Source organism: Typopeltis vanoorti, chromosome 5 (genome assembly GCF_054136105.1).
Source record: "Typopeltis vanoorti isolate ZY-2024b chromosome 5, IOZ_Tvanoo_1.0, whole genome shotgun sequence".
Taxonomy (NCBI): Eukaryota; Metazoa; Arthropoda; class Arachnida; order Uropygi; family Thelyphonidae; genus Typopeltis; species Typopeltis vanoorti.
The window spans coordinates 83,648,764-83,670,534 of record NC_143553.1 but is presented as its reverse complement, the minus strand read 5'-3'; the positions used below and the strand labels follow the sequence as shown (position 1 = coordinate 83,670,534).

The following is a 21,771-nucleotide window of genomic DNA, read 5'->3' as shown; positions in this document are numbered from 1 at the left end:
AAATTTCAGTTTGTTCAAACTAAAATAGGGATTAGGTGCGTGCGCGCATGCACACACACAGACAGTGTGTGTGCATGCGCGCACTCAGTCACGTACTAGCAGTAATATGTGACTGCATACTAGATTACAAAATTTAATAACTGAAAATTGAATTTCCAATTACTTACATTTATCTATTTAAAAAAATCTCTAATTGTTGACTGTTTTTTCTTTTTCTGCACTCTTATAAGTTCCACCTGCCTCTCCACAGTGTATAAGGCATTAAATGCCCCATCGTCTCCTGATGCACTTGCAGTATACCACCTTAAAACAGAGATAGCTTCCATTGCTTCTTTACTAGTAGGGAAAGTAGGTTCTTGATCACAGTCTTCTTCAACCACTTCTTTTTCTTCACCAAGGTGGTTGGAAAGGATGTCTTCTGAACTTGGTACCAATGATGTGATTACACCAGCATCAACATAGTCTTGAAATGAGGAAGACTCATCCATCACATATGGGCTCTGACATATCTTCTTCTTCTTCTTCCTGTAGTTGTTCCTCCTCTTCCACAAACGTAACTCCTGCCTTCCGGAAACAGTTGGATATGGTTTGGGGAGTAACATGCAACTATGCTTTGGCTACATAATGCATCTCATCAAGGATTGATATGGTCATTTGTTTTGGGTTCATACCACTATCATGCATAAACACAGCTTTTTTCAACAAGCATTTTTCTATATTTCCATTTAAATGCATGGATGAGGCCCAGATCTAATGGCTGAAGCTCACTTGTACAATTAGGTGGAAAGAACACTAATATAATGTTTCTGAGTTGCAGATCTTCAGAGTGTGTAGGACATTTGTCTAGCAGTAATATTTTGCAGTGATTTGCCCCCATTTTAGCATCCAGAGCATGCATGGTGGATGTGAAGATGCTGCTGGTCATCCATGCTGTGTTGTTGGCATCATACTTAGTAGGCAGATTTTTCACATTTTCTTAAAACACTTTGCTTTTTAAATTTACAAATTACCAGTGGAGGTAATTTTTCTGATCCATCAGCATTGAACCATGAGCAAAACAGTTACCTTCTGCTTGCTGAGATTTCCACCATGACACTTCTCGCCTTGTTTTACTTGGCAGAATGTTATAAAACAGCCCAGTTTCATCAACATTGAAAATATTTTTCGGTTTGTAGTCCTGAATAATAGTCTTTAGTTCATGTTTCTACTGGTTTACAGTTTCCCCAGCAACACTATTATTTTCTCCACCCACTTGATTATAAACAATATTGTGACGAGTCTTGAGACGATCAATCCATACATTTGGCAGTAAAACCATTAATCCCCACCTCAGAGCAAATTCAAGGGCTTTCGCCATCGACTGGAATACCTGACATTCTTATAGAAACAAACCACTCCGCCACAAGTTTATCAGATTCATCATATGTCGATGTCTGGATATTTTATTTTATTTTATTATTTTTTTTTGACATAGTGCCAGATTGCTTTACATTGAGTTCAATGCTTGACCTGTTTTTTGCTATTGTGTTCAAAGTGGACATGAAGAGTCCAAGATCTTTTGCTAATTGCACACATGTTCCGGCATGCCAATCTACACGTCACAGAATTGCCATCTTTTCTTCTACCAAAATACATTTTCTGTCTTTTTTCTCAATGTTACTAACATGGATCATCCACCACCGCAACTTTGAAGCAACTATCACATGATAAATTATGTAGCAGAAATTCTGCACTATACCATGTGCTTCTGAATTGCGACTAAAAACACCAACACTGCAAGCTAGTGAAGCAATATTTCACGAACTGTGATGTTTTCGCTGATATCTAATACTCACGAGTAACAACTGTTACTTGGTAGAAGTGTGAATGTGATTTTACGATTTCAATATAGCACTGTGAATGTGAAATCACATCACAACATGTTACGGGTGCCATGAGCTACTGACAGTTTAAAATTACTGATATGAAAACTTCACAGTATTAATTCATAATGTGATTAAAAAGTCACAGTATCACTCATTACTACATCACTGCTGCAAACGTGCAAGTCACCATGATGTAGAAACGAAACTATGGCTGAAAGCAACTCCACCTGGGAACAGAAATGTGCAGATTTCCGCAGAAAGTGATTTGAATGAGAAGAAATCAATTCGAAAATCAGTGTTGCCACCCGAGAAAAAACCGCAAATCAAGGGAAATGACGTCCACATCAAGTTGTTAATGGGAAAAACAATATATCTTAAGAATAGGCCTTAGGACGGGACCAACAGAAAATGACGTAAATTGCGCGGAGGTAAAACTGGGTTTTGCTGTGTGTGTGGAGAGGATTAATTCTCTGTAGTCTTCTGTACAGTTTGAATCCTTTATTCAGTAGGTATCATTCCAGTTCAGAATATGAATGATGAATTTTATGAATGTTCCATTTAGAAAAGGTAACGTGCTGAACTAAAAGCAGGAAATGATGACCAACTGAAGAGTACACTGAGTTCAGTGGAATGGGATCGGTTGGTGGATGGGAAGAATATTAACAGTGCATGGGAAGCGTTTAAACAATGCCTAAATGATGTGATATCAAAATATGTCCTGAGAGTTCGAAGAATAAATAGCGATGGAGTCAAATGGATGTGTAATCTTATTAAGCAAGAGATTTGTAAGAAAGGGATGATGTGGAAGGAATACAATTTGCATAAAGATGATGCCCGTTATGAAAAATTATAAGCAGCAGGCTAGAATAGTCACAAGTATGTTAAAGAAAGCAAAATCTGAGTATGCTGCAAGTAAAAGAAAGAATGAATATGAAAGAATAACTCTTCTAAAGACAGATGGCAGAGGATAACAGATGCAGAAGAGGCTGTTCAGCTAATGAGTGCCCATTTTGTTAAAAGCTTTCAAACTGGTGTACTCAACATTGAGTTCACTGTTACCTATTTACTGGATGAAGAAACTGACATGTATGAGAACGAGGTATTAGAACGGTTGCAAACTGAATAAGAATTCAGCAATGGGATATCAGCACATGTGCTAAAAGAGTGTTCAGCTTAACTGGCTATTCCTTTTGACCAGGCTGTTTAATGAGTCTCAGAACAGGGAAGATTCTGCAGGAATGGAAAGAATGTATGGTAATTCTGTTCCACAAGGGTGGTTCAAAGACCGATGTATTCAACTATTGACTGATTGGTATTTCAGGAGGGATGGTGAAAATTTTGGAAAAATTGGTTAGGGCTCGTATTCAGAATAGGTTGACAGTGAATCTCTACTTTGAATGAACAACATGGGTTTACTAAGGGAAGGTCATGTTTTAGCAACTTGCTCACATTCTATAACAATGTTACCATTGAACTAGACAAGGGGAATGGATACATCATGATACTTTTGGATTTTGCTAAGGTTTTTTGACAGAATATGGCATGGTAGACTGTTGCATAAATTGGAGAATATGTGTTTGGTTTATAGAATATTAGCATGGATAAGAGGATGGCTGGCTGACAGATATCAAAAAGTGGTATACAGGGATATGAGTCTGCAAGGTTTAAGCTAACAAGTGGTGTACCACAAGGATCAGTGCTTGTTCCACTGTTATTCAATCTGGACATTAATGATATTGGTTAGGATTTGACAAGCGACATACAGTTATTTGCTGATGATGCAAAGATAGGTAGGGTAAGCAGTAATGCTGCTGATATGCAGTCTTTTGCAGAATGATTTGAATAGGCTGAAATTTTGGGCATGGGAAAATGGGTGTCAGTTCAATGTCAGTAAATGCAAAGTTATTCACTTCGGCATGATTAGATATTCAATGTCCTATTACATCGGTGGGATTATGCTAGAAGAAACTGATGAGACCAGAGATCTTGGAGTGTTAGTAGATAGGAACTTGAAGTTCAGGGGCCTGGTAGCAAAGATTGCAAATACAACTCAGAAGACAATTGCATTGCTGAAACAATCATTCACATAAGGATGTCATTTTGCCTCTTTACAGGCTTTGATAAGACCTCACTTGGACTATTGTGTGCAGGTCTAGTCTCCTGGTTTCCATTTTGATTCTGATATTGTGGAGAGAGTGTTAAAAATGATATCAGAATTGTGGAATACTGATTATGAAGACAAATTGAGAATCCGTAGACTGCAAACAGGAGAAAGAGGTGTGATATAATTGAGATTTACAAACTTCTGCAAGGGTCACGCATGGTGATGGGATTTTTCAATTTATGGAGGGTGGGGAAAGGACAAGAGGGCATCCTTGGAAGCTGAGAATGACTGCCGTTTAATGAAGTTGGAAATCATCAAAACCTTTTCTTGAAGATTCATTCCAATTTGCATCTTTTGTTTTATTATATCCTCTGGCTAGATACTGCATGAAAGAACCCAATATATAAGACTGTAGGGTATATTTCATTTGTTCACCAGTGGCATTTCTTGAAAGGGAACTCAGTTGCATAAAAGCCATCATATCTTACTGAGGATGCTGTCTCTGTTAGCCACCAAGAAAGTTTTGGTGGCTAACAGTTTTGTCCTCTAGAAACTGTTCAGATCTCATTTTGGATGAATGTCTGAGGTGTCATCTAAATCACTAATTTAGATGACCTCAGTGGTCTAAGCCATTTAGACATGATTCAAACACACAACACATACTTATGATGTTCCCTTAAAAAAAAAGTACACTACTTAACTAATTTTACTGTTTGTTGGAGGGGGGAGGCGGTCATATGCTTTAAATATGATCACTCCCCTTCCACTGAGTAGTAAAGTACATGTGGTAGTTTTTTATCTATATTTTTTTTTCCATATTAAACTTTTACTATTATTTTTACTTTTATTATTATAAAAGATAAAACATAAATGTCAGGCATCAGACTGCCTGCTATAATTTTACAGATGTGAGCAATGAACAGTAAATTAGTTAAGTAGTGTACTTTTTTTTAAGGGAACATCATCATCAGTTGTCCTTTGGTAGAAAACACGTTGGTGTGACTTCCAACTTTCCTTATGGGAATAAGGAAAGTTGGAATACTCTCAGCCACTTCCAACAAATGTGGCCGAGTTTTCCTCTGGGTAACTTAGGTTTTTTTATCCTGCAAACTAGCTGGATAACATACACAATAAAAAGACATTATGTAAATTAAATTAATGTGCTCCTAAACTGTATTGTGAAAAGTATGCAAAAAAAGAATGAAACAACTTGGATACCCCATAATTAATAGCAGATGTACGCAAAGCTCCAGAGTCTATTTCAAGAGACTTGCTGTCAAGAATTGTCATCATAGAAACAACAAAGATATTGTTCTCACCTGATATATGCATACTAAATCAGGGAAATTGTGGGGAACATCCTTAAAAAAGGATATAGGGATGACTGTTTTAGACAAAAATTTGTCTCATGATATCTACTGTTTGCATAATAAAAGATGAAATTAATGAACTTATCATCTTATTGGCAAGTAATTTCTTTAAAGCATAGTTGAAGATAGATTAGTATCAGTTAAATAGGAGATAAAGTTGCACGTATAGCTTATTTGCTATCATTTGTAGCATTCGTTTTTGTAAAACTTGCCTCTTCTTCCAATAAAATATTTCTGAAGTGAAATCTATCACATGAAACAAGATACATTTGACTCTGGCTGTAGCAAACATTACTCTAACAAACTGCTGGAAAGTCATAACTGCTAACCCATAGCTAAAATCCTGGGTCAGAAGATATTCACTGTAGCAAACTCTTCTCTAACAAACTTGTTATCGTTCCTACAGGTATACTATAGTGAGAGTCATCTGTAGTTTGGTTGTCATCGAAGCCTCTTGCCAGTAGCTTGCATGAATTGATGGTATTTCATTTTATATATTCATGATTTTTGGCTCTTTTACATCAAATTCATTCTTTCTTTGTTTGCCAGTTTATTTTTTAACAAATGTGTGTGCATATGCATATAGTCGCGCAAGCACACACACATACAAAATACAATGATTGTATATTTTTTGGTGAAATAAGGTAATATTAATAGGTATTTTGAATCCTTGTATCATTCTAGCTGCCTATAGGACGAGTTTGTATATCTCACTACAGTATGCTTCATCGGTTTTGTGTATTTTCTCATGATGAATTAGTTTGCAAAATGGCTGCTGATCCAGATCGACTTGACATAAGTCTTGCAGCTTCAACCTATCAAGATATGTTAAAAATGGTAGAGACTGAAAAAGAACTACGAAAGTCATTATTAGAGTGGGTAAGTTGAATATTTGTTTTAGTAAGATAGTTAATTGTTTGATTTTTGTGTTCAGTTTTTTTTTTTTTTTTTTAAATTTTTTTTGTATGTTTAATTCCCAATAGAGCCAAAGTAAATTGATTGATTGGGGGGGGGGGGGTAATACCTTAGTAATAGATGTCAGGGGTGGTGGTGAAGATGTTGGAAAAGTTGGTTAGGGCATACATTCAGAAATGGGTTAATAGAGAATCTCTATTAATAACAGCATGGGTTTACTAAGGAAAGGTCATGTTTTAGCAACTTACCCACATTCTATAATAATATTATTATTGAACTAGACAAAGGGAATGGATACCCCATGATGCTTTTGGATTTTGCTAAGGCTTTTGACAGAATACAGCATGGAAGACCTTCCCATAAATAGAGAATATGGGATTGGATTATAAAACATTAGTGTGGATACGAGGATGGCTGATTAACAGATACCAAAAATTGTATATGGTTTTTGTGTTCTGATGGTATTTATGGGGGATTGTGAGTCTGCAAAATTTAATATAACCAGTGGTATACCACAAAGATCAGTCCTTGGTCCACTGTTATTCAATCTGTACATTAATGACACTGGGAAGGATTTGACAGGTTATATACAGCTATTTACTGATGATGCAAAGATAGAGAGAGTGATCAGTCATGATCGCAGCCTATTCAAATCAGAATGATTTGAAATAGGCTGGTATTGTGGGCATGGAAAAATGGATGCCAGTTCAGTGTCATTAAATGTAAAGTCAGGCACTTTGACATAATTAGTTATCCAATGTTGTATTATATCAGTGGGATTTTGCTAGAAGAAACTGATCAATCAGTCTTAGGGATCTTGGAGCATTGGTAGATAGAAAGTTGAAGTTTGGGGCCATGTAGCAGAGATTGCAAATACAATTCAAAAGTTAATTGCAGTGCTGAAATGAACCTTGACATGTAAAGATAAAAATGTCATTTTGTCTCTTTATTAGGCCTTGATAAGACCTTACACTGGGACTATTGTGCATAGGTCTGGTATTGTGGTTTCAGTTATGATTCTGATACAGTGGAGGCTTCCAGTCAGTGGGACTTTTTTTTAGTGCAAAGGAGAGTGTTAAAATGATATCAGGAATGCGGAAATACTGATTATTAAGACAGATTGAGAATTTTTGTTGGAAGTTTTTCCATTTGGTTATACAAAAAATGAAAGATACCAAGAAATTATATACTTGGTTTAATCCTTTATTCAAGTGTAAGCAAACAGTGTTTGCACCTGAAGTATTTTCAGGACTGGGTAACTTGTATATACGAGGGTTGTTTGATAAGTCCGTGCAAAAATGAAGAAAACAATTTTTTTGTGACAAAAAATTTTTTGCTTTTCAACAGTCTCCTTTGAAGTCTATTCACTTAGTCCAATGATGCTCTAGTTTTTTGATCCCTTCCATATAATATGATTTGTCCAACTCTTCAAAATAGGCAGTTGTTTTGGCAATCACCTCATCGTTTGATGAAAATCACTTTCCAGCCAGCCATTTTTTCATGTTTGGAAACAGATACTAGTACAAGGTAGCCAAATTTGGAGAGTAGGGGAGATGCGAAAGGACTTCTTAGCGTAAATCGAACAATTTTGCAGGGACTGCTTAAGTTCAAGACTTATATAACTGGAGGAGACCTCCATGTAGTATTTTAAGGAATGCAGAGAACCAACCAGATCTTCTGATCTAACCTAATGTACAGTCCTTATCTTCTTGTGGTGTATCCCGTAATACTTAGATACTGAATGAATATTGATGGACTGGCAATTTGAGATGTAGCCATCCAAATGTATTCTTATTGGCTTAAACCAAAACACCATGATAACACAACATGAAAAAATTTTATGCTGACTGGGTCGTTGCTTGGTTAAATAAGGTCCCTATTCTTTTTGAATAGGTGAGATTTTTCTGAGAAACAAATATAAGCTGCTTTATTCAGGCAGTAAAGATCAAAGAAAGAAGTAGATAAAGTAACAACAGTAAATATGAGGATTGCTGCTGAATGTAGCATCCAGTGAAAGTAACCTTGATATTTTCTTTCATGAAAGAAAATATCAAGTAGAGTGATGTAAACAAATATCAGAATTGGCAACTAGACAATGAGGTTATTTGTTCCTGTGGTCTCACAAAAGGGTTCTACTGTGGGATCACAGGAAGGAGGAGGAGGAATTTTTCAAGGCACTAGAGAAGGCAGCTAATACAAAGAAAAAAAAGGAAAAGTTGGTCTTCGTTGATCTAAACAAGTAGAACATAATTACCCATCATGTTTGGAGAAAAGAGCAATGGAAATAATAACAGTAAGCACCTCTTTCATTTTCTGCTCATGACATGGATTAGTTATTGTCAACTGCATGTTCCAACATAAATATTTGCACAAATTCACATAGAGAGAAGATGCAAGAAATAATATTGAGTATCCTATTTAAAAAAGTATAAGGAAGTTTTAAAATGAATCAAAGTTGACCAGCTTTTAAAGGTGAACTGTAGACTGAAATGCACAAATATTGTTCATGAAAAAAGGAAACAATTTAAAAGCAAGAATGGAAATTCAAATCTGGATTACTTTTCATCAGAGATGCAGATTCTGAAGAAAACATTGATTCATCCAGAGAGGCATGCATTATGATTTCTCTATTCTTGCATTATACATGCAAGAATAGAGAAATCATAACTCCATGGTGGACTCAGAAAGTTAGAGGCAATCAAGGAAAAGAAGAATGCATATCTCAGAGTATAAGCTACCAAAAAGTCAGCTTATGCTCTTAGAGAATACCAAGAGAAATATAAAGTGAAGTACTGTGTAATGCTAGCTAAACAAGTCATAGGAAGATTTTGATAAAAATATGGAAAATATCAGGTTCTTAAACAGCCTCCAAAATATTCTGGAGGCTGTTTAAGAAGCTTAGAAATGGAGAAAAGTACTGTGAAACTGAAGATAAATATATTCTAGATGTCTGCAGTAATTACTTTGAAAGATTGCTAAACAAAACATGAAGTCATAGCATGGTGTTAGAAGACATTCGTGAGGAATGCAGTCAGAGGTACTTTCATTCTCTCTCTCTCATTATATTACTGTCAGTTATACATGCTTTCCACCTTCAGCATACGATGTTAACATGTCTTAAAGTTTTGATAATTCAGATCTGAGAGAGAGGGTTGAGCGGATGAGCAGATTGCTGCTGAATGTAGCATCCAGTGAAAGTAGCCTTTTGTTAAATGGAAGTCATTTGTTCACCTGATAAGTACAGGAGTAGGATATCTAAGAAGGATGGTTAGTTTCCCTTTTCTATTTCTGTAGTGAAATTAATTTGTGGGTGTAGATTGTTTATGCTTGATAGAAAAGCAGGTAATTCATTTCTCACCGTCACTTTCAAAAGATTGGACAAATGCATATAAGAGTTTGGAAATCATAAATTTTTTTCTTATCATCGTGAAATTCCTGACATGTACCCTTGATGAGTGTATAGGATTTTAAGGAAGTACTACATGAAAATCTTACATCATTACTAACTTCCTATCAACAATTTTTCTCCAAATCAATCTACTATCAGTCAAGACTCAAACATTATCAGATCTTATATTTCTCCCTTCTAAGGCAACTTTTTCTTGTATCAATCCAGCTAGATCTTGATCTTCCTCTTAGTCTTTTTCCTGCCAACCTGGCACAGGACACTTGTTTTGCTAATCTTTTCTCTCCCATTCTGTTTAAGTGACCATAGCACTTGAGATTAGCTCTGCTGACATATTCTTGAATGCTAACCATGTCAAGTTTTTTCCTAATAGTCCCATTTTTAATATGATACTGCTATTGATGCCATCTGTTCAGTTCCCTTAATCTTTATCAGGACTCATATTCGTGGTCTTCAGTCTTTGATCAAGAGTTTTATTTCTAACCCAGCTCTCAGATCCATAAGTTAAAATTGGTTTGAACGCTGTCTTGCATACAGCTTGTTTAGTATTAGGTTTCTTTCTATCTTATTCTATATACATTTATTCAGTTGACTTCCTACCATACCAGTGTTTGTTGATTCTGTGTTTTCTCTTTCCATGTTTAATTTACTGTCTTTACAAAAAGTTGTGAAGGTAAGTAGCTGAAATGTTTTACTTATTCTATAGGTTCTCCATTCAGGATGCAGTTGATGTTTTCATTACTTTTTGATGCTGATTTTCATACCCAATTTATTATAGCAGTTACTCAATTTGGTCAGGGAACCTGTTGACTTGTCCTGGTTTATTTAGGAGTATAACATCATCTGCATAAAGTAATGAGCTGAGACCAACATCTCCAATCTTGATATCAGGTTTGCTACTGGCACCTTGTCATATGCCTTTTCCAGATATACAAAACTTAGATTATTGTTATATTCTCATGATTTCTCAGCTATTTGTCTTAAAGTAAAAATCTGATCCTGACAACCTATGTTTGGTCTGAACCCAGCTTGTTCTTATCTGTACTTCTCCACAATTTTTCTTAGCAGTTTCTCGAGAATGCTTACATAAATCTTACCAGGAATGCTCAGTAGAGAAATTCCTCTGTAATTCTTGCATTCAACTTTATTCCATTTTATATGGGTATTATGAGCACTCTACTCCAGTCATTTGGAATTCAACCCTCTGACCAGGCCTTCTAAATTATGCAGTGTAGCCGCTGTAAAACTTATACCTTCATATTTGAGTTTTTCTGGTCAAATATCATCTACTCCAGCTGCCTTTCCAAATTTCAGGTTTGTGATAACTTTTTTCTGCTTCAAATACGTGTGTGTGTGTGTGTGTGTGTGTGTGTGTGTGTGTGTGTGTGTGTGTGTGTGTGTGTGTGTGTGTTAAAAATACCAAGAAATTTTATATTTGGCTTTAACCCTTTTCCCAAGTAAGCAAAAACAAAGTTTTGCACGTGAAAGATATTCACGTCCAAGCTTTATATATTAGTATATAGAGGCTAATGACCTCATATCACTTGCCTTAATATGTATCCCATAATGCAAAGCAACCCCCCCCTTTCGGACATCTATAATGCAATGCATAATAGGAAGGGCCACTACCTAGACTGGTTTCAGCCTTTATCGAGGTCTCATCAGTTGGAGCTATAACAACCCAGGATATATACCAAGGTTTCAATGCAGAAGTCATATACATCATGAGCAGTTGAATTGGGGATAACTGCCGTGTTGGCGAAATGGTGCTGTGGTCGCCCCGGCGAATGGAATAGTGCAACGTGGCACATGACCGGGATGTTGTTAGACCTTGTACTGACCGTCTGAGTAATAGTCGAGCACAGAATTGGGAGGACTTGAGATCTCAGCGAATTCGATCGTGGCCAGATGTATGGGGCACTCCATCTCCGAAGTCGTGCCAGCACTGGGCTTTTCAAGGGCTACTGTGTCAAGAGTGTACCGTGAGTACATGGAATTGGGTAAAACCATAGCCACCAGGGAAAACTGCTGCGGTGTACAACGTGTCAATGACAGGGGACGCCGTCGGCTAGCTCGGATGGTAACAGCAGATAGATAGGCCACAGTGCCATAGATCACTCGCCAATTCAATGCTGGATAACAACGACATGTGAGCAGCCACATCATCCAGAACCATCTCCTCGCTATGGGGTACAAAAGCCACCACCCAACTAGGGTACATCTGCTCACCGCATGTCACAAGGCACAACGATTAGCATGGGTGCAGGAACACTGCCATTGGACCTCGACGCATGGAAAAAGGTCACCTGGACCGATGAGTTGAGGTACATGTTGGTACATGCCGATGGCAAGATACGAGTGCGTCGCCAAGCACATGAAGCGATGGATCCCTCGTGCCAGCAGAGTACAGTTCAGGCCAGTGATATCCTCATATGGAGACTGTTTACGTGGGGTGAAATGGGTCCCCTGGTACATCTACCATCGTCCCTCACCGGCAAACGATACAGGGACCTGCTGTCAGTCATGTGCACCCATTTCTGCACCTACAGCACCCTGCAGGAGACCAGTGGGCCGGTGTAAGATAATGCACTGGCCCACTGCTCCTGAATTGTTGCTGAGTGGGTGGATGAACACTCCATGGACATGGGAATGCTTGGCTGGCCTCCAAGGTCCCCTGACCTCAATTCAGTTGAACACATCTGGGATGCTGTCGAGAGAGATATACGTGCCCTTGACCCCTGCTCTGACCAATCTCCGTGCATTATGGGAGGCTGTGCAGCGGTCATGGATCAGTTTGGCTCCCCAACGCTTCCGGTGCCTTGTGGAGTCCATGCCACATCGCATCGCTGCCGTCATCAAGGGGGGGGGGTGCTATCCTCTACTGGGCAGGTATCTCTAATTCAACTGCTCATGAGTGTATATATGTCATACACAAGTGGACAAAAGGTGCTTGATCTTATTAATAAAAATCTCTGGATGAGAGAAAGATGTAGAAAGGCAAGTGATATGAAGTCATTAGCCTCTATATACAAGTTGCTTAGACGTGAATATATTTCATGCGCAAAACTTTGTTTTTGCTTACGTGGGAAAAGGATAAAGCCAAGTATAAAATTTCTTGGTATCTTATATATTATAATGTATAATACACCCAAGGTAAAAAATTTTCTACATCATTCTCTCATCCAGAAATTTATATTAATAAGTTTAAGCATTTTTTGTCTACTTGTATGTGTGATATATATGACTTCTGCATTACTTCAACCTTGGTACCTCTTCTAAGTCTGGCTCCCACTGATGAGACCTCAATAAAGGTCGAAACAGGTCTGGGTAGTGGCCCTTCCCATTATGCATTGTATTATACATGCCCGAAAGGAGGGATGTGCTTTGCATTATGGGATGACATACTAAGGCAAGTGATATAAAGTCATTAGCCTCTATATACAAGTAGATTGGACATGAATGTATTTCACATGCAAAACTTTGTTTTTGCTTACTTGGGAAAAGGATTAAAACCAAGTATAAAATTTCTTGTTATCTTTAATGTATAATACCCAAGGTAAAAAAACTTGCAACACACACACACACGAGGTGCATCTAAACAGTTCGGTGAATGGTATCAGAAAACAAACAAAACAGAAGATACAAACAAATTACCTTTATTGGCCTTCAAAACAATCGCCATCCTTCACAACACACTTCTGGCAATGTTCATAAATCTTCTGGACACTGTCAGCAAAGGCCTCTTTAGGAATCGATCGCAGAACTGCTGTCACATGTTCTTGGATTGCTGCCATATCTGCAAAACGTGACGCTCTTCAGGCAGGGAAACAGAAAGAAGTCCACATGCATCAGATCAGGGGAGTATGGCAGGTGATCAAGAACAGGCACGCCGTGCTGAGCCAAGAATTGGAACACACGGATCATGCAGCTACATCCACTGTCCAGTCCTGTGCAACTCTGGCTGAACACATTGTATGCGTCGTAGCAACTGTTTCGAAACTTCCTCGTAGATGCACCATTCGTGGTTTGACCTACAGGAACGAATTCCTTATGGATGATGCCATTGTTGTTGAAGAAGGCGATCAACATTGTCTTGACCTTGGACTTTTGTAGACAACCCTTTTTGGGTCGTGGAGAAGAGAGTGAACGCCATTCCATCGTTTGCCGCTTAGATTCTGGATTGAACTGGTAGCACCAGGTCTTATCTCCTGTGGCGATGGTTCACAGAAAGGATGGATCCTGGTCGCACATGGTAATGAAATCTCCAGAGGTTTCCATCCATTTTGCTTTCTGTTCGTCTGTCATCTTGTGCGGCACAAACCGGGGAACAGATCTTCCGCTTACCCAAATCTTCTCCTAAGTTAGTGCACACTGTGTGTCCTTGCTAATGCCCAATTCCTTTACCAGCAATTGTAGAGTCAGTCGCCGATCTCATGCCAGCATTTGTCGCACTCGCTCGATCATGTCTGGGGTTCTGATTGTCAACGGCCGACCCGAACTTCATCCTCAGTCGTTTCCCTCCCTTCATGAAAGCGTTTGAATCAGTCATAAACACATTTTCTGCTCACAGCTTCCATCCCGTACACTTGCACCAACATTTCATGCGTCTCCGTCACCATTTCCCCAATTTGTAGCAGAACCTGATGTTCACTGGTTGCTCCATTGCACTGTGACCCTACTTCTCACACTGACTACGTTCGACTCCACGCTAGGTGACACTTCTCAATGTGTCCCTGGATAGTCATGTGCATGCGTGTTCACCTGGCTATGTTGCCGTTGAGATATCAGACCATTCACCGAACTTTTCAGACTGCCCTCGCATATATACATATATATATATATACATATATATATATATACATATATATATATATACACATATATATATATATACACATATATATATATATACACATATATATATATATATACACATATATATATATATATACACATATATATGTATATATATGTATACATATATATGTATACATATATATATGTATATGTATGTATGTATATGTATGTATATATATGTATATATGTATATGTCATATACCTGTGTGTGTGTGTGTGTGTGTATTTATTTACTGAGTAACTGACTCGATTTAATGACATGTTTATAATTATTAACTGACTTAAACACCGAGAAAAAATATAGGAGATTTAATAAGGTTTCACTACTAGTTTCATCACAAATGTCGACTTTGTCAGGTGAATAGAGTACCAGGGAGTAAACAGCATCTTACAAAACATTGTTCTTTAACAAACACAGAGTTTAGAACAAGTAGTAATTGTGTTTGAAAAAGAGTCAGAGCATTATTTCTGGCATGAAGCACTTTGCATGTGAATGATAACACGAGTATGGCAAAACTGGATTACAGCACTATGTGAATCAGGTAGCCTGTAACTGAAATTGCTGTTTATACTGTTGTCCCATTTCCCGCACCACACCATCACTTTTCCAGCACCTTGCATTTTGACCGACTCATCCAGTTTGGGTTGCTATCACTCCAGTAACGTAGGTTTTGGCGATTGACTTCTCCATTGACATAAATTGGCTTCATCAGTGAAGAGGATCTCTGCTGTGAAGTTTATAGCTTCGCCCAGTTTCTTTGAAGCCCATTCACAAAATTTAAGCCTCTTATCTGGGTCGGCTTCACTAAGATGGTGTAACATTTGCATTTTGTATTGATACCATTTTTCATAATGCGCTGGATACTTGATCTGCTGATACCTGTTTCTGCAGATAATCGTCATATGCTTTTTTACGGATTCCCTGCAAATGCTGCCAATACCTCGACAGTTGTGCCTTTGTCAGTGGATGTCCATGGACGTCTGCTTCTCGGTTGATCTGCAACACTTCTGGTTTTCTTGAACTTCTCAATAAGTTTGGCAACAGCATCGTATGTTATGTGCTTGTCATGTTTCCTGTTCAAGTCCATTGCAACCTTGCGACAGCTTGCGATGTGTCAAAGATTGCAACGTGTCACTGGCATTTTTGTAATGCCATATAAGACATGGGAGGGAATGGCCTTGTGTGCATTTAGCTCATTGGGGAAGAGATCAGCACTAAGCCATGGTCTGCATCACATGGCTCAAAAGTACTCCCAGGTGTTTGGTCAGTGGCTCAGGTTATCTAGTATTCAAGCAGATGGATGAATGATTTGTATAAGGTCAGTGGTGATAAGAAATGTCTCAGCATCTCTACCTGCCAGAGAACAATCTTTTCCTTGATTAAGGTTTATTTTCTTGATCCTGAGAATTTGTAATAATATTTTTGGTTTACAGATCAAGTGTTGATCAATTTTATTAACTTAACCAACTAGTTTCGCCAAACTTTAACTGTTGGCATCTTCAGGGCACTTACATATAGGCTGAAACAATCTCACAATTATGTGTAACTATAAAACTGACTAGAATAATTACAAAAAAAAAAAAAAAATTGCTCTCTTGCATATATAAGTACAGCTAATTCTCTTTTTTATAGTTACATGTAATTGGGAGATTGTTTCAGCCTATATGTAAGTGCTCTGAAGACACCAACAGTTAAAGTTTGGTAAAACTAGTTGGTTAACTTAATAAAATTGATCAACACTTGATCTGTAAACCAAAAATATTATTACTAATCTTTTCCTTGATTGGGATACTGTTTTTCCTACTTTCTGATCGAACTGTGTACTAGACATATCATTGAAATAATCCTCATTCATGCTGTTCCTTTCTTGATTTATGTATTTTATGTCAGAAATTGCTCTCTTGCATATATAAGTACAGCTAATTCTCTTTTTACACGATTTCGAAATAACATGGTTTAGAATACAAAAGCAGTTCTATTTTTACATGGAATATTTTGATTTAACATGGTTCAAATGGTGCTTATTTTTAAAATTTCTGTTTGAATTCAGTTCTGTTAAAAAGTGTGCTATGCTGATTCCTCAAAGTTAAGTTGATCCGTTAGGGGAGGCCTGCATATATAAGGCTGCTTGGAAGGAGTTAAGCTGTTTGCTAAACAATCATTTCTTGATTACAATTCGAAATGTTTACACATCTTGTGTTTTGCTCATGAAAGTCTTGTTTGTGCAATTGAGTTATACAGGTATGTGTTAAATTTTGAAGTTTTGTACACATATTATCAAATTAGTAAAATTAATTATTATTTTCAGATATTTTCATAACATTACCCCATTAATCACGATGTCAGATAATTCAGTTAGACAGAAGAAGAAAAGAAAAGCTATTTCTTTAGAAACTAAGATCCAAATTTTAGATCCTTTAGCAGCTGGAGAAGATTCAGCATCCTTAGGAAATATTTTGGATTGAACGAAGCTACTGTGAGAACAATAAAGAAAAATGAAGAGGCCATTAGAAAATCTGTTTGTTATGGAACAAAATTAGGTGCCAAGTCGTCATCATATACAAGAGACATTATAAAAGTGAAGATGGAAAAGGTCCTAGTGATGTGGATAGAAGATTGCTCACAAAAAGGAATGCCTTTAGATGAAAATGTCATCAAACAGAAAGCATTACGATTGAACAAACAGATTCGGGAAAAGGAGTCAACGACATCAAACAACAATTGTGATTTTTCTACAAGCACAGGTTCTGTTACAAAATTTCTCAAAAGATATGCACTTTATAATGTAAAAATAAAAGGAAAAGCTGCATCTGCAGATGAGCCGGCAACTAGGGAATTTCCTTCAAAACTGTCCAAAATTATTGAGAATAGTGGCTACACTCCTGATCATGTTTCGAATACAGTCAAGACTGGCCTGTTTTGGAAAATAATGCCAAGTAAAATATAGCAAAATCACAAAAGGGTGGCTTTAAAGCAGCTAAGGATCATGAGACTATTATTTTGCAGCAGTGCTTCAGGAGATTGTATATTAAAACCATTACTCATTAATTGATCCCTAAGACCACAGCAATGAAAGGTGTGGATTTTAACATGTTACCAGTGCACTGGAAGGCAAACAAAAAAAGGTTGAATTACAAAAGAAATTTTTAATGAATGGTTCCATCAATGTTTTGTTCCAGAAGTTAAACGCTATTTGATGAAAATCAATCTGGACTTTAATAAAGTTTTATTGATTATAGACAATGTGCCTGGCCAGCCTCTTTTAGAACACCCAAATGTGGAATTTTGTTTTCTGCTACCTAATACAACATCCTTAACACATCCACTAGATCAGAGTGTGATCGCTACCTTCAAAACTTACTACATAAGAACAGCATTCCAATACATTTTAGATAAACTAGATAAGGATAATTTACTGACAGTGATTGATGTGTGGAAGAAATTTTCTATTTTGGATTGCATAAAACTTGCTAAGTTGGTGTTATCAGAATTGAAACCATAAACTTTAAATGCATACTAGAAAGCTACTTGGCCAGAATGTGTGAAAAAGAAAAACCCTGTACCTTCGCATACAACTGAATATCCCAATATCATCAGATTAGCACATGCAGTTGGTGGAGACTGATTTGATAATTTTTCATCTGCAGATATTGAAGAATTGATAGTTGACAAGGTTGTTAGTGATGACGAAATGATAGAAGCTGTCCTTGAGAATCGTGATGAAAAAGAAAAAAGTGATGAAGAGATTTGACTCGCTGCAGGATTAATTAAGGAATGGCTAGTAAATTGCATTTTCTTCTAGTAAAAGTAATTTTCTTACACATGATCCAAATGATGAAGTCATGTAGGGTGCGATGTGTAGAATTATACAAAGATCTAGTCAAAACAGGATCTTGATGATTAATTACAGAATTCATGGTAAAAAAAAATCAACCTTCAGTATTATTAGAAATTAGTACTAATTTAGTTCCTTTTACTGGAGAAAACGTTTCGCCATTGCAGTATGAACAGGACGGCAAAAGGTTTCATCAAGTGATGGAAGTGATTTAATTCCAGTCTCACACAAAAGAATGTGGCTACTATCAGAAAGTGATAGCAAATAAAATTTAACTAATAACTATATGTGCCTATTTGGGCCTTTTCAACTTTCTGTCTTATTAGTGACACACTATGTTCTTTAAGAAAGATACATATGTATATTTAAATAAGTATTAAAAAAATTTCATTAAACTTAAATAGAGTTTTATTCAATGATTTTCATATGTTTTGTTTGAAAGTAACTTATTGTTCATATCAGGTTTTCACATCTGGAACTATTCCTCTATTTTTTCATATGTACTATATTCTTTTTTACACGGTTTTCATTTATATGATTTTTTCTGGAACCAATCTACTGTGTAAATTGAGAATTGGGTATACTTCCAAACGAAGTAATTTTTAAAAAGTATACTTAAAATTATCTAAAAAAATTATGGAAGAGAAACTGAGAAGAACATGCTAGCTTCAAGCCACATAGCGATGTTAGGATCAGATTTTCACTCTAAAAAAAATAATTGAGAAATCATGAAAAAAGAATCTATATTTAAGCTTTTTAGATTTGGAAAAGGCATATGATAAAGTATAAAAAGGAAAAGTTGGCCAAAATCTATAATTATATAGTTTAAATTGGATGTTCTACAAAATATTGCATACTCCATATTTTAGTTATAAGTCATCAACCAGAATTGAAGTAGGTACTGGAAGATCGTTTGTAAAATCAAATCAGGTGTAACACAAGAATGCACACTATCTCCACTTTTGTCCATCTGTATTACTTTATGAAGGAAAGTGTCACTAAACCTGCTATAAAGAGCTGATATTAGCATCTCAGCTTTTAAAAGAAGCAGTCATAAGTCTTCAGGATGATTGCTAACTAAATTGAATAACTGAACAAATTTGGCATGCAAATGAGAAATAAAAATACAAACTTTGGAAATAGGCTGGAACATGTTGAACACCAGAGAAGTATTTCAGTTTTTCAGATAGAATTTTTTGTTTTATGGAAGGTGGAGAAAGAATCCTGAATTCAAGAACAAGTATGACAACTGGTGTGGGTAGTATGCGACTTCCCTCAATGAGTCTGTGACACCCTTGTGGACTATCTTAATAATAATAAGAAAAGACTGTTCAAGCCAGTTTTAATTGAGAGCTGGGTTACATATAGTGGTTCGAATATAATACCACACATGAGTGTTGAGAAAAATTATGGGAGTAAAAAGATTGCATTGAATGACAGAATCATATTAAAAATGAAGATATTAGGAACGAAATTTATCATGAGCATATGTAATCTAAACTGGTATGGTCACTTGAGTAGCGAGTTAAAAATACATATCACTATCTACGGCATATTTTGTGGCATTTTGTAGCACTTAAAGGAAAGTTCCTAAGAGATTGTAACACTTCCCTGCCAAAACTCAAAAGCCAACAAAGGGTGAAACAGAATGGAAGATGAAAGGAAGGAAAGGATGAAGTTAGGGAAGACAGGCGTTTGCCAGAATTGTAGGGAGTGGGGGAAAACCAGAGGGTGAATGAAGTTCTAGGTGGATTGATGTATTTAGAAGTGTCTTAATCCTGCGGAGGTCGCAGTTATAAAAATTGCAGCTTAGGTCGCATGTATCTGAGAGATACATTCATTACTAGTATGTGCTAAAATGTGATAAAACTTAAAAAAAAAACTGCAAATATAATACAAGATGGTTTATTTATTTTCAGTTACAATCTAGAAATTATTGAAAAAGAGAAACAAAGGAAAAAAAACAACAACTAAACCAATAGTACTGACATTGGAGTTCGCGGTAACTCTCAGATACAATTTACTATCAAATATCACTTTCACATTCAACTCTATGATTCTCATCATTGGACTCGTAACATTCACTGAATCTCTTTAAACATCTGATGGATTATCCAATTGATATATTTTCCAGCCATTTTCAACGGTAAATAAAAAAAAACTAAACCAATATTATACTGACATCGGAGTTTGCAGTATCTCTCAGATACAATTGACTATCAAATATCACACACCTTTACATAACATGTGTTAAACCAAAACTGACTACATAAACAGTGTGGAATATCACCAGTAATATATGTATGCACAACTAGTCTGACCTCCAAGCTGTACACTGGATATGTGTAAGAATATTTATATTAAACAATTTGTTTGTATCTTTCAGATCAGCCGCTACCTCCACAGGGTTAAAGACTGCAATATCTGATCAGGCAGCATTGTAATCTTGACAAATAACTTTCTTAGTTTTGTTATCCCCGTTCTGTTAACACCTGTTTTTTATTAACAGTTTGCATTTCACCTATAGCATGGCAGCAAGCCTGTATATAGGTTTACAAATAAATATGCCCTCATTTCTTGCTAAAATAAAATTAAAAGCTTATTCACTGGCATGTACACACTTTTTAATGTATATTTTTATATATTATATATTCATGCTTTACTAAATTTTTCCTTTAGTAAAGCATGAATATATAATGTACAAAAATATACAATAAAAAATAAACATGTGCAACACTGTTTTTAGGTATATTTTGCAAATTATACCTAATATTGTTTTGTCTCGCTGCCTATATATACAGGATTTGGTCAAAATAATGGAAACACTAGTTATATACACATGTTTCTTTATTAATATGGTGTTAGACCATCTTCTGCCTTCAGAACAGCCTGAAGGTGGAATTTTGTGTCATTCTTCTTGAAGAATATCTATGTCATTTTAAAGATGGGAAGTGGGAATCTGTTTCTTATTCTAGTCTTCGAATAAGAAACAGATTCCCAGAGTAATTCAATAATGTCCAAATTTGGTGATTGTGCTGGAAAGGGAGATGTTGAAGTTCACCTTCATGCTTTTCAAACCATAACTATACAGTCCAAGCTGTGTGCCGGCCTGGTTGGACGAGTGGTTAGCATATTTCCCCTCACCAGCCAAGAATCTGTGGGTTTGAATCCTGCCAGGCACACAGATGTTTGTGATTGTCCTATTAACTATTTACCATATGTATTGCTGTGACCTGTGTCCTAGCACAGTATGATCTTTGATGTCTTTGTGCCATAAAAATAAAACATAACTATCTCCAAACTGTGTGAATGGGAGCATTGCTGTTTGGAAATAATGTTTGAATTATGGGATGCACTTGATTACCCAAAATGTCCAAATAATCATTTGCAGTAATTCTGCCATGAAGAGTAATTATGG

General features: G+C 36.5%; 1 protein-coding gene across 2 annotated transcripts in view; it reads left to right on the top strand.

Moving 5' to 3' along the window:
* The window catches only part of Kdm5 (Lysine demethylase 5), a 561,081-nt gene that overhangs the window by 227,858 nt on the left and 311,452 nt on the right, over positions 1 to 21,771 (top strand). For both annotated transcript variants that reach the window (XM_090393222.1, XM_090393221.1), the window contains one exon: positions 6,024 to 6,218. In XM_090393222.1, coding sequence (XP_090249348.1) covers positions 6,024 to 6,218 — 195 coding nt within the window. The remainder of the gene's footprint in view (positions 1 to 6,023; positions 6,219 to 21,771) is intronic.